Raw genomic sequence first — 13,396 nt, forward strand, 5'->3', positions numbered from 1 at the left:
TTTTATTTTTTTTTAAACATTTAACCAAATAAACCTACCGATGCTCGAGTAAGGAAACAACTCAGTACAGCACACAAAGCGGACTACTGTCAGAGACAAAGAGGAAAGTTACTTTCAGATATGTTACTGTAAGAGAAGTTTTATACTGAGGTCCAGCTTGCACATGTTTTAGCAGTCAATAATGTGTATATAAATAATTCAATTAAAATGGCCATCTTCAGACTAACTTGGAGCAATATGCCAAGCACCTTTATGCAGCCAAAACATGCCACTCTTCAGCAGTTTATTAAATGTAAAGCATTGATCAAGCAAAGATGGAGGTTTAGTCACCTTTTATCTGATCAACGGTTCAGTTAAAATGGACAGAGTAATGTGACACATTTGAGCACACTTTTCAGACATTTCCTAAAAACACCTCTAATTTAAAGATTAACTTGGTGCTAGACCTGTATAACTAAACATATGTATTGTTGACTGATGGGGGGAAATGATGGAGCTGTTCATTTAGATACTTAAAGACAGGAAAAGGCAGAGATTAAGGTAAAAGTCCTCACAAAAAAACTGATAAGTGTGCATCAAACCACCTCCTCGAGTTGCTCTTACAAGCATGTATGAAGCAATAAATACAGTATTTTACACCTTTTGTACAACTGAGTGGGTTGTTGGATAAAACAGACATTGTTTATGTTAAAACAAGCCGAAAGAACAGGGTCCACTTGAGAGTCAGCCATCTTGGATCATGATCCAAACAATCTGTGAAGAGAAAAAAATGATTTTACTAAACTGTTTTGTTTCTGTTTGCGTACTTGTTACACATGAGACAATAATAGGAAATACGATAACACTAGAAATATTTGAATCCAAGACAGTTTGCTCTTCAAATGTACTTTTCTTTTCCTAAATTAACATTATAAATTCGATCGAGAAGCTCAGGTCGGCTGTGAATGGTGTTCTTAATCCATGAACTTGTGTTGCCACATATGACACTTATTAAATTTAGGAGCATGATGAACGATACTCACAGAACCATGCAGAACATGATGAAGATGTTCCACAGTGCAATGAAGATTCTGAAGTATCTCAGGCTCAGCAAGAACTCTCTGATGTTGTCACCTGAAAACACACACGAGGAACATGTTGCTGGCTGCGAGCGGCTCCTCCTGATAACCGCTCACCTGTGGTCGGTGCTCTGGTGTCGTCTCCGAATGCTTGGGACTCCTTTCTTTTACTGCGTCACAGGACAAACAGGTTTATTGTTTTCCGAAAGATAACCATGCGGATAAATCACGATCACAATACTTACAGCTTAAAATTCAACACGGCTCCTGCGTTCATCAGAAGCGTCCTGAAAACAGAAATGTATGGTTTGTTTTCGTTTACGCTGGCGTTAGCATTTTAGCTCGCTAGCTGGTCTGTCTGTTGTATCAATAGCAACGCAATATAAAACCAAGACAGTTGACTTTCAGTGTTCAACATATACGTATTCGACGGCAAAATATTTGACCAAGATTGAGAATTACCCGAATATTAGCAGATCCCCGATCATCTTGTCCACATCACAAAGAAACTTCCGTGTTCGTAAACGCAACAAAATGTGTGACCAATGGGATTGCAGCATGTAACATGGACGTTTTAGCCCTGAGTTTTGTTTGACAGGGCCACAACAGCGAACGCATGACTTAAACATTCGGTTTATCTACATCCATTACTGAAAAATATTATCCATTTATAGTTTATTTATGCTTAGGCATGTAGTGCGTAACATATATACGAAGCAATATACTTGGGGGATGTTCAAGACTTGGAGGGTGTGGTGGCGTAGGGGAGTTGACCCAGCCTTGTTTCGATTTATTTCAATTCATGAGTCACATTGTAAAACGCAGATTACAACCGCTAAACTTTCAGACGTGTCCTTTCAGCGCTGCAGCCGGATGCACCTGTCAGTGTGTTTTGGCGCCCTCGTGTGGTAATTACCATTACTGCAGCTGCGATGACCAGCTCTCGCTGCGAAGACGCCAAAGAAAAACAAGGAAAACGCGCTTCTCGTTGATCTTAGATACCGACCGCAGCATCTCGTCTTAAAGCCGCAATATTCTGAATATCAGTCGGGCTGAAAAGGCAGCGTGATCGACATCCGTCATTGCGGAACAGCTGATGTTTATTTTGTCTTCCGGCAGGTAAACAGAAGCCTGCTTGACCGAAACGTCATCGCAAAAACAATGACGTTTTAAGATCACTGTGCGACGCCCCTGCGTCCCAGCAGCTGCCGCCAGCGTCCGACGATGAGGATGATGAAGATGAAGCAGGGGTGCGAGGGGTATTAATAGGCGGCGTCACTCTCTCGCCCTCACTGTTGACACCGGGGGGTTTGGTGGAGAGCGGTGGACCGGGCTCGGGGGGCAAGATCCTCATCTCACTTGCTGGACTTTAATTCAACAACCACAAGGAGCAACCATGGATTTGCTTGCGGTTCTCAACCTGGGAGATTTCCCTCAAGTTTTCTCCAAAATGGGAATGTTTCCGGTCTTTGACCTCGCGTACTACATCGTTTCCATCCTCTACCTCAAGTATGAACCAGGTACGGAAGATTGCCGCGTTTTAAAAGCCAAATCTAGCCGTGTTTTTCTTTCTTATTGTTGTGTGAGTTGTTTTTTTTTCCACTGAGATGCATTTGAAGACAAAAGTAGCCGTGTTTTCATTCTGACTTGGAGTGATTTGCCTCCCTAGAAGGACTCTCGTCTGTGTAATAGCGCTTCCATATAAAGCTTGACCTGTTACATAAACCGCTGGTTGGCTGCTAGACGGATGGATATCTGTTGTTCCTGCTGCTTGACCTCGTTCTTGCACATAAACCCTCAGTCATGTGAAAAAAACCAACTCAATCTGAGTGTGATTGTTCTTAAAAATGACTTTTCCAGTTACACAAGATGTAACCAGAGTAAAGTCCAGCGCATGCCGACAACTTCAGGCAATAAATAGCAGCTCCTGAAATAGACATCAGTGGGACTGTGAAGCCCAACTGCTCTTCAAGACAAATCATCTGTCAGTTTCACTCCTGGATCGATCGATTCTGAGCTCTGTCGCCGCGAGTTGGAGGCCATCTCTGGCCACTGCTTTCACACAAAGCTTCCTCGAGAACCAGGAGGTGCTCTTCATGCTCAGTGAGCGTATCAAAACCACCACAAAAAGAAAGTGGGTCACTAAAATGTAATTCTGCTTCCCTCCAGCAGACATGTGAAAACATGCATTTAGGTTAATCTGGGTTAATCTGACTCTGTGTTGGAAATGCTCATCTGTCTCTTCAGTATTGGAGCTGAGACCACGTCCCAAACTGAGTCACAATTCTTGTTTGTAACCTCGATCTCCTAAGGTCTCAATCGCGTATTGTTTGAGAAGTTCTGTAGGAGACAGTCTCAGCAGCACTCCCTAGATGTGCCTTCAACGGTGGACTTCACTTGACCCACCTGCAAGCCAAGTGACCACCAAACCGATTTTCGGCGAAGGAGCAGATCCCATTCTGCAGTGATATAGTCTCTGGCACCGAGTGTCCAACACTGCGCTCAGATACGTGATTTGTTCAGCCCATGAGACCAACATGGGGGGGTGCCACTGGTTGGAATGGTGGACGTTGGGCTACTATACATTTTAGGTATGAGACTTGTGTGAATTTCACTTCATTAATAACGGAAACAATTGACTCTCTTTCGCAGGGAACATTTTTCAGTCAGGAATTTGAGGTGTACCACATTGTACTACAGCAAAACATCCGTGATGAAAGGAGATTTGATGTGGGGATGGAGGGAAGCCACAGGTTTATGAAGCCTCTGCATGGAAGCACAAACATGAGGTTCGATGCACTTTATCACCGGAGCACTTTCATCCATATGTTGAAGCTTTCTGCACATGCACCGATGGAACTTAAATCTGATCATTCTCCGATGACTCATTTTGTTATTGAGTCCCAAACCTTAGACTATTTTTATTTCGTCTCAAATTTAAGCAGAATTTAACCCTGGCACTAGTGTTACACAAAAAACACGGAGGAGTTCGGACCGGGCCAGTTTCACACATGATGCAAAGCATGGTGAACTTGTTATGTGTAAGGCGTATTCTGTACATGTTTGAGCTTCAAATCACATGGTCTCTGTTGCTCCATGGACCAATGGTGACTGGACCAGTGCATGAGCAGTCATGTTATTCAGCCTCATCGTGGCCACGTTATGAGCTATAGCACCAGAGGTGGGCAGTTAAATCTGCAGTGGGGCCACATCATGATCTGGCAGCGTCGCGAGGGGCTGTGGGATATTATAAAAAATGCAAAATAGTCTTTTTGTAGATGATCGTTTATCATTTTATCATAATTAAATGACAAATGAAGACACATCAGGGGAAAACTGAAATATCTTATTTCAAATTCTGTTATAATTTATGATGAATAATTGTGAATGAATCGCAAATCAACAAATAACTCCAGCGTACTGAAAGAAAAGTATTAATCACAGCACAAATGCAGCAGCATATCCAAGTATATAGGTATTAAATATTGAGATAACCAACATTAAATATCAAGAAAATATCACATATTAAGTATTAGAACATTTCAGAAAAAATGTCGATACAATACTGCGCACTCAAGTATCGGAATATTTTCTTAGTCCCGTTCACCTGCGTGTGCTGTTCTCAGCACTGCAGTGAGCTGAGATTTGACAGAAATGTCTCTCTCTCTCTCTCTCGCTCTCTCTCTCTCTCTCTCTCTCTCTCTATATATATATATATATATATATATATATATATATATATGTATGTATATATATATGTCAAATATATAACTTTGATACCGACAGTTAACAAAGAGAACGTGTTCAAAACTGAAGAAAAAACCATCACAACATCGGAAGAAGAGGTCATTCCATCTCTGAAGGATCTCATAAGAAATAGTTGTTGATCAGTGGGATCCTTCAGTTTGCATTTGCGTTTTAGTGTTCCAACAGTGGAAGGAGCCAGAAACAATATCTCCAAAAATCTCCCAGTGCTATTTTAACACATGTTGTAGCTCAGCTCATTTAAATGCTGTAGCCTCTTATGTTGGTCCTTCATCATCCGCAAGTGGAGCCTTGCAAGCAGCCACACAGAACCACAACAATCTTCAGCATTTAAACAGTGGATACGATTGTCCTGAAAGGTCTTGGCTGTGAGGCAGAACCTTCCTGAAAACCGTCCAGTGAATGCAGTGTAGATTAAGTTTTTTTTCAAGGCAGCAGCTGCGGGAGGAGTCTTCCCATGCTGCCAGCATTTGCTCAGTCAAGGAGCTTTTTCAAAGACTCCTCTGAACGGATGTCCCTCAGAATGTCTCAATACATCCTTTGTCACTGGAGTAAAGACATCATCCCGCCACCTGCTGATCTCAGTTGGGAGTGGGACGCCCCCGCCCCCCAAAATATATATATTTTTAATTGTCACTTTGCATTACAACGACAGAAAACGAAGAATGTATGCAATGTTTTGGCTTCGGTGTTTGAATGTGCTGCTTGATTATTTTAGTACCGAATCTGCTTCCCACGTTTAAAGGCTCTATGACTCATAAAAACCTCTGAGTGAAATTGAAAATAAACAAATCATAATAATAGTCAAGCACTGAGCCGGGATGATAGTTGTTTAGAAGCAAATGGACAAAACAGAATTTTATCTAAGTACACAGAAATGTACAAGAAAATTGTGACAGAAAGTCAGTATGTCTCTCTTTTTTTATCTTTTCCCTGACAGCAAGTCAAAAACGTCTTCCCAGTATTTTGCTTTGTTATAAATAAAACACCCACTTAACAGTTTGTTTTTCATTGTGCTAATAAGTCACATGTTGTGTTCAAAGTGTGTCACAACCAAATGTCCTCTTGCTGATCCATTTGCCAGTCAAATCTCTTCACTTACAAGCTGGTGGCGGATCACATGATGTCGAGTCTGCAGGGTCCGACCATCATCGTGAGCAGGAGGAACAAGTGTTGGGGTCGAAGGTTAAGACGGGGCCGACAGTTGCGAGGAAGGAGAGGCAGTTGAGCCGTTTTTATTTATAGGGGGGGGCATTTCTCAGCATCAGATTTCCTTCGAACTGAGCCTCGCTCACCTGTCACCGGACGTTCGGGAGGAGAAGGAGCCGCCTCGCTCCCGACACTGTCGGAACAATGAGCCTCTCATTGAGGATCACTTCTGGGTCATGACATTAATACAAGCAAGTCCGAGAAAATCCTTGACTTACTGCGGTTGGAACAATGAAAACATTATAAATAAGGCAAAAATCTACATTATGAACATGTTAATAAACTAAGTGAATAGATACGTTCATGTGTCTAAAAACTGAAAATAAAGATCAAGTTGAAGTAAATACTGAGGATAGAGCTGATAATAAGAGGTAACAGGCTTGTCAGTTAGAGCTGCCGTCTGTGTCAACTGTCATGGTATTTCTATGTGGAATCCTCCCAGAATCCAAATACTTGCACTGGACCGTCTACTCTACACGCTCACCTCCGGTTACTCTTCCACAAAATACATGAGGCGATGTAGACGTTAGAAACATGGCCGGACATTGGCCTTATAGTGGGCCTTGATATTACAACCCCTATTGTGAAGCCTCTCTCTTTTGTTGGAAGACTTGCAAGGTGTCCCTGGCGGTGGTCAGTAGCAAGTTTGTAGATGAAAATATGTAGGTGTTGTTTTTCACTCGTCTTTGTGGCATTTCTTGAGTCTGGTTTCTGTAGGTTTAAAAAGTCAACCATCCATTGAGCATTCCTTTTCTTGAGCTTATCTGAGGGCATCATGGGGGCAGCAGCCGGAGTGAAGAGGCCCATACCTCCCACTCACTCCTCATTCAGGTGTAAAGTCAGCTGTCATTTTCAAACATATTCCGCAAGAATGTAATAGTTTAACTAACTTTTTATTGAGTGAAACAAGCTTTTGTCCATTTTAAAATATCGCTGCAGTTTGTAGGACTCTGCCACAGAAGTTTGACTCCTCATCCCTTTTCACGTTGACATTTTTGTCAGCAGGTCGTCTCGTGCAGAATGAGTTGATGAGCTCTGAGTCAACATCAGCTCAGGATAAATAGTTATCAGGGCGTGAGCTCCAGTCTGAACTGGGCGTGTGCAAAGATACCGAGCCTAGACACACAGGCTGCCACTGATAAACACAGAGGGCAGTTCACTTGTCCATGCAGGAACCTTGAATAATGACGATATTAAAAAGGGGAAAATATACAGTGGATGGACACTTGCTGCTGTCATGTGCTGCATAACGCAAGCATAACTTTGTTATTTCAGACATTTAATTGCAACAAAATCATTTTTAAAGGAAAACAAAGGATTTTCATAAAAAAGTGAGCAAATTTATTAACAAAATGTATTATACAACAAGAACACATTAACAAGAAAGACATAAAAATAGCCCAACAATTAGTCTTTTTGTTGGAATTGCGCACATTTTCAAAAAAAAAAATGTAAATGTAATTTTATAAAAAAAAAAAAAACAGTGATAGAAGGAAGCAGGAGGAATGAAGAAGGAATGTGACTTACACTAAACTGCAGGCGGTGTGTGTTAAGGGAGTGCATCTGTGGGTGCTACTGCCTCCTGCTGTCTGTTTGAGCGCATGGCACTTAGACTTAGACTTAGACTAGACTTTATTGATCCCTATGGGATGACTCACTCCAGGAAATTTACATTTCCAGCAGCAATACAGGGAAGAAAGGTCATGCAGTCAGGAAGAGCATCACACAGAGAATAATAATAATAATAATAATAATAATAATAATAATAATAATAAAATAAACTAGATTAAAATAGGTTATTGCACCAGCGAGACGGTTATTGCACATTGAACAAGTGTCCATTACTATGTAGTGTAGGGTACCCTGCTACTTCCTCCCCCCAAGTGAGGAGTTGTAGAGTGTGATGGCATGGTGTACAAAAGAGTTCTTAAGTCTGTTGGTCCGACACTTGGGGAGCAGCAGCCTTTCACTGAACAAGCTCCTCTGGTTGCTGCTGATGGTGTGCAGAGGGTGGCTGGTGTTGTCCATAATATCCGCCAGTTTGTCCAGAGACCTTGGAATTTTTAATAATATTTAGGGCAATAATATGAAAATGAGGGTGATAATGAGTGGCTGGGCAAAGGTATGCGCTGTCCCAGTGCCTTTCTGGTTCAAATATATTGCAGAAATGTGAAGCTACCGAGACTCTGTGCCACAAGACAAGCCTCAGGTGAGATCATTGCCTCAGTGACCTCTGGACGGAAGCAGAAGGGTGATATCTGGGAAGCAGGAAATGTTATATAGCTCCTTCTCTCCTGCTCGTGCTCCCAGGCTCGGTGGAGGTTTCGCGCCGGAGCCCGGTGGCCTCCTGGCTCTGCGCCATGCTCTACTGCTTCGGCAGCTACATTCTGGCAGACGTCATGCTCGGCAGCAGCCCCCTGGACTATTTCCAACACAACAGCCACATCCTGCTGGCCACCGCTGTCTGGTGAGGGCCCTCTTCTCCCCTGTCTCTCTGCCTGCTTCACTCCATGTTTATCATCTCCTTCCCTCCCGCCTCCTCCTCAGGTACCTCATCTTCTACTGCCCTCTCAACCTCTTCTACAAGTGTGTGGCTTTCCTGCCCGTCAAGCTGGTGTTGGTGGCTCTGAAGGAAGTGGTCCGGACTCGCAAGATCGCCGCCGGCGTCCACCACGCCCACCACGCCTACCACCACGGCTTCTTCATCATGGTCATCGTCGGCTACGTCAAGGGTGAGAATTCATCCACCGGCACTTTAAAAGTTCTTGTCATTCAAAAAGCTTGAAGGCTTGAACCTTCAACCCCGTGTTCTACAAGTCATTTGACACCGAGTAAACACAGACTAAACACAGTTGGAATCATAGAGAGACAGAAACCAACCTGTTGCATGAATAAAGCCTGATTCTGAATGAAAGTGCTTCATGGAAACGCCAAATGAATTGACCCAATTTGGCTCATTCTGACGTCAGTTCGGATCTTAGGGAGTGGATCAGGCGGAGAGATCCGATCGTCTCTCTGTGTCCAGGATGAGTATTGCATCCTATGTCTACCCCACGTCACATGACTGCAAGTTGTAGAGCTGCCTGCATCAACGGCAAAAACTTCACAAAGAAACCAAACCACTCACAGCAACTGGTGACTGTTAACAGGAAAATAAAGAGAAACAGATGCAAATAAAAGGATTATTGTTTCATGCCATGTTAAAAGGGAAGATTTAATCTCAGACTGGAATTCATTCATTCAGATTGTGGAAAAAATGTAACTGAGCTAATATGACAAGGAGAACATGACGTTTGTTTGTTTTAATTCATGTACAGTTTCAGAACTGTACAATTTGTTCAAACAATCAGAGGAGAAATTCTCACCAGTACGTTCCAGGGTACTTCAAATGATGACTATCCTGTAACTGCAATGGCGTTCAGTGAAGCTGTTGACAGTACTGTGAACTGTGCAGTGTGATGTCCTGCAGCCTGCACATGTTTTATAAGCCGCATTTCTTGTCAATCCTTGTGGGGATATAAATATTTCATGGCTTGTAACTATTCCTTTTATAGCATTTATATCAGAGTGAAAACATGAAAAAAATCCCTGCTCGAAAATGCATCGTAACAAATGGAAGATAGTAGCCAAACTGTCAAAAAAAGTCCAAATAAAAGCAGTGAAAATTAGATTAAGAATCACTGAGGAATGTCCCCAAACGCGGACAGCTGTCCTCAGAGAGAGACAGCTCCAGTGTCAGTTGGAACACAGCGACCCGCACTTGTGCTGGCAGCAGCTGCTGCAGCAGACATGCGCTGCTGCAGCAGGGCGACGTGTGCATCACTGCAGCGCTGGCTCTCACTGTCGAAACAGTCCTGGGTTTAAATGTGCTTTCTCTCCTCTCAGGTTCCGGGGTTGCTCTGATGTCTAATTTCGAGCAGCTGCTGCGAGGAGTTTGGAGACCTGAGACCAACGAGATCCTCAACATGTCATTGTGAGTGTGAACAGAGAATTCCAACGTCGATGGCTGATGACATCATCGCTACAACTGGCTCCTAGAGTCTGCGCACCTTTTCACTTCCTCACCACTCTATGTTAGATGAGGGAAATGGCTTGTTTGACGTGAAACATTTGAAAACGCAGTCATTATATAGTTACTGAATTAAGCTTAAATACACTAAAGGCAATGTTGACATATTTTGAAGGTACAATCACGTATGAATGCGTTGAATATTCGGCCATGTCTGACATTTGTCAGTGCTCTCGTCTGCTGTTTGAGTTTTCTCTCCTGTCTTGGTGAACACAGCCCGACCAAAGCCAGTCTGTACGGCGCCATCCTCTTCACCCTGCAGGAGGCGCACTGGTTGCCCATCTCCAAGAGCACCCTCATCCTCATCTTCACCCTCTTCATGGCCACCAGCAAGGTGAGACGCACCCCGAGTTGTCTGCCGCTGCTTGTGTTCACAGTTCAGTCAGTCCTGATGCGACTAAAATCTCTCTCAATGTCTAAACTGCCAATATAGTTGTGGAGGTAAATATATGGTGCGTGAACGTTCCTTCCCCAGTGATGTTCATTCTGAACATTCCGAAGCATTCTGAACACACCGCATTTTATATATATATAAATATAATAAAAATAATAAAACGTAACAAAATAAATAAAGCAAATATTTTTTAAATAAGGTGATATCAAAACTTGAATATTGCCACCATCCTGATTTATTGTGCTATTGTCAAACTGATGCTAAATAAACAATACTTTGTTGTATGTAAAAAATGTACAAAACATACATAAATGTATGTATGGGTCCATCATTTCATTCAGTAATATACTAAATTCATTCAAATTGGAAAATGTGGCTTGTTGTGGCAAATATTCTTATACGATTAAACTGCGATTCATTGAGATTAGTTAATCTATATATATATATATATATATATATATATATATATATATATATATATATATATATATATATATATATATATAATCTACTGTAATCTAACGTTTTTGATACTTTCTTCCTGCAAAGGTGATATATATTTAGAGTAACATCATGAAAGCTGATAAATGCCCATTAGTGTTTGTAAAGATCAAAGTTAGTAAACATAAAAAAATTTACCTTAAAATTACGACTTTGATGCAGTTACAAAGATCGGCCACACGAGTGCAGCAGTGGGCTCCAGAATTGAGCTGGACCTGAGTTCATGACCTCAGACCAGTCCAGGCTGGCTCAGTCTGTTGGCACATAGGGAGGAAATATGAGGCTGAAATCTGTTGTGCCCTCACCTCTTCCTCCTGCGCCTCCAGGTGGTGATGACCGCCCGACACTCCCACGGCTCCCCCTTCGCACTCATCGAGTCCTGGATTTGCCATCTGCTGTTCGGCTCCCCTCTGGGAGGTTCGGAGGAAGACCACCACCACACCCCCGCCGCAGCCTCCGCCCCCAAGTCCAAGGAAGAGCTGAGCGAAGGCGCTCGCAAGAGGAAAGCAAAGAAAGCCGAGTAAAAGAGGAGCGAAAGGTGCGACTGTGACGGCGGCCCTCGGCGGGAGCCGGGGCCTCTCTGTTTTCCACAGACTCTGATAGTCAACCTGGACATTGAAAACATTTTTATTCATCTGCATCAGTGAGTGACCCGCGTTCAGGACGACCAGCTGTTCAGAGGTTTAATTCGGTGCGGCTCACCTCGACTCAGTGCAGACAGGAATCCGGATGTAAAAAGAAAATCAGAATCAGTCCAATGTGAACGAAGCGTTTTGTGACGAAAGGTCGCTGCTTTTTACAAGAAATAAAGTGGAACAAAACTTCACCCACTTCACTCCGTGTTATGTAACTCTGGATGGGGAGGGTGGGAGAGGGGGTGGTGGCAGAGACCAGGGGTCAACCTGAGGTCGTGTCTTGAGGAAAGTCGGAAGCTCCCAATGTGACCCCAAACTCTTGCTGTCGGGTCATAAAACTGCTCTGATGAACTTTACAGGAGGTTGTAACACACACGACCTTTGACCTGCACATTCCTTCAGCCCCGAATACAAACACATCAAGTGCAAACCTCACCAGAGGAGAACACGTTTCCTCAGATGGAACAGTGTGATTGTATCCACAAAACTGCACCATCTTTGTGGGGACCTCTCACTGCTTTGCCCAGCCTCTCATGCTCAGCGTAACCATCCAAAACATATGGCTCACCTGAACCAGGACTCTGAACCAAACTAAAATTATCATTATTATGTAGATGTTTTCACCTTCAAAACTTGATGTGGACCAGCAAAAATGTCCTCACAATAAGGAGGCTTGTCAAGACTTTGTACTCTCAAGTGTGGCAAAACATGCACCCGCCCACACACACACACAAGGCAGTAAACAAAACTCTACTGCAAAGAATGTCATCTGCTTAAAGCATCTCACACACAGCTTTTGTGGTGTGTTTTCATTGGAATAATCTGCAAACACTACGGATGGCATCGGGTTTAATGTCCTTCGCGGGGTCCAGACAGGGGACACCCCCGTATCACAGGGCCAAGGCAAGACCTGAGGCCAGGGAGATTGTCTTACCTCTACTTGTGAATGTCAGCTCATAAAATTCGTGACTTAAAAGTGAAGAGTACAGAAGCCCATCTTGAGGTGAGGACCGGGACAATTGCAGATGTTAGTGGCCCAGGTGGGCAGGAAAGAAACTCACAGTGATACAAAAATAAATAAATAAATAAATAAATAAATAAATCAAGAGGCAAAAGTCAACAAAAAGACCAGATCAGGAGGAAGGTCTGACTCATGGCCTTTTTCGGTCTAGTCTATGAACCAACACCAATGACCCTGAGGTTTTCTGGTCCAGGAGAAAACAGCAAGTAAAACAACTTTAAAGATCATGCTTGGGACCAAATCAGAGACACCAACCCGCTAGGTGAGGACCAACATGAGGACACTTAGGTGGCGGATAGACAGGATTGGTAACTGAGATTCGCATTGTGACGCTGGAGCTGAGGTGGGCAAAGCGTGGCCTGGGGGCGACACATGGCCTTTTGCCTGTATTTATGAGGACATGAGGAGACATGAGAAGTTAATAAAAAGTAACAAAAGATATTGGGGGAAATACCAGCTGAAGGCAACACGAGACATGCAGGTGATAGGAGCATGAGAGATGGAAGCCACAGGCTTCATGGGTCCTGGTCTTCAGGACTTCAATTCAAACTTGAAGAAGTCTGCAGCAACATATTAAAATGAGACAAGAGAGGGCCAAATGCAAGGACCAAGATTCCGGCCTCCATCTCTGCACGGGGGCAAACGTGGGAGTCCATGTAGGCGGGGGGAGGCTGCGGAGGGGGAGTGACGGTGTATAAAACCAGAGCAGAGGAAAGGGTTTGTGAAGAAAGCTGGGAGATCGTG

The 13,396-nt window shown here is 43.3% G+C and overlaps 2 protein-coding genes across 2 annotated transcripts; one reads left to right on the top strand and one right to left on the bottom strand.

Annotated features, from left to right (window-relative positions):
- Nucleotides 1–317: 317 nt before the first annotated feature.
- On the bottom strand, nt 318–1,601 carry smim7 (small integral membrane protein 7). The gene is made up of 5 exons (XM_053853360.1): nt 1,521–1,601; nt 1,304–1,345; nt 1,176–1,228; nt 1,023–1,113; nt 318–753 (listed from the first exon to the last, which is right to left on the bottom strand). The coding sequence occupies exons 1-5, from the start codon at nt 1,544–1,546 to the stop codon at nt 738–740; spliced, it is 228 nt and encodes a 75-aa protein (XP_053709335.1). The 5' UTR covers nt 1,547–1,601; the 3' UTR covers nt 318–737.
- Nucleotides 1,602–1,990: 389 nt separating this feature from the next.
- tmem38a (transmembrane protein 38A) lies at nt 1,991–11,822 on the top strand. Its single transcript, XM_053853351.1, has 6 exons — nt 1,991–2,578; nt 8,343–8,499; nt 8,580–8,764; nt 9,918–10,005; nt 10,318–10,435; nt 11,323–11,822. The coding sequence occupies exons 1-6, from the start codon at nt 2,455–2,457 to the stop codon at nt 11,518–11,520; spliced, it is 870 nt and encodes a 289-aa protein (XP_053709326.1). The 5' UTR covers nt 1,991–2,454; the 3' UTR covers nt 11,521–11,822.
- The last annotated feature ends 1,574 nt before the right edge of the window (nt 11,823–13,396 follow it).

This window comes from Synchiropus splendidus, chromosome 1, assembly GCF_027744825.2.
Source record: "Synchiropus splendidus isolate RoL2022-P1 chromosome 1, RoL_Sspl_1.0, whole genome shotgun sequence".
NCBI classification, from domain to species: Eukaryota; Metazoa; Chordata; class Actinopteri; order Syngnathiformes; family Callionymidae; genus Synchiropus; species Synchiropus splendidus.

What these genes read in the sequence shown, in the direction of transcription:
- smim7 (XM_053853360.1), bottom strand. Translation starts at nt 1,546, where the DNA reads ATGATCGGGGATCTGCTAATATTCGG. An exon ending in GGGGATCTGCTAATATTCGG is followed by an intron (nt 1,346 to 1,520) that starts GTAATTCTCAAT and finishes TTCTGTTTTCAG; the next exon opens with GACGCTTCTGATGAACGCAG. An exon ending in GCCGTGTTGAATTTTAAGCT is followed by an intron (nt 1,229 to 1,303) that starts GTAAGTATTGTG and finishes CCTGTGACGCAG; the next exon opens with TAAAAGAAAGGAGTCCCAAG.
- tmem38a (XM_053853351.1), top strand. Translation starts at nt 2,455, where the DNA reads ATGGATTTGCTTGCGGTTCTCAACCTGGGAGATTTCCCTCAAGTTTTC. An exon ending in CTACCTCAAGTATGAACCAG is followed by an intron (nt 2,579 to 8,342) that starts GTACGGAAGATT and finishes TCGTGCTCCCAG; the next exon opens with GCTCGGTGGAGGTTTCGCGC. An exon ending in CTGCTGGCCACCGCTGTCTG is followed by an intron (nt 8,500 to 8,579) that starts GTGAGGGCCCTC and finishes CCTCCTCCTCAG; the next exon opens with GTACCTCATCTTCTACTGCC.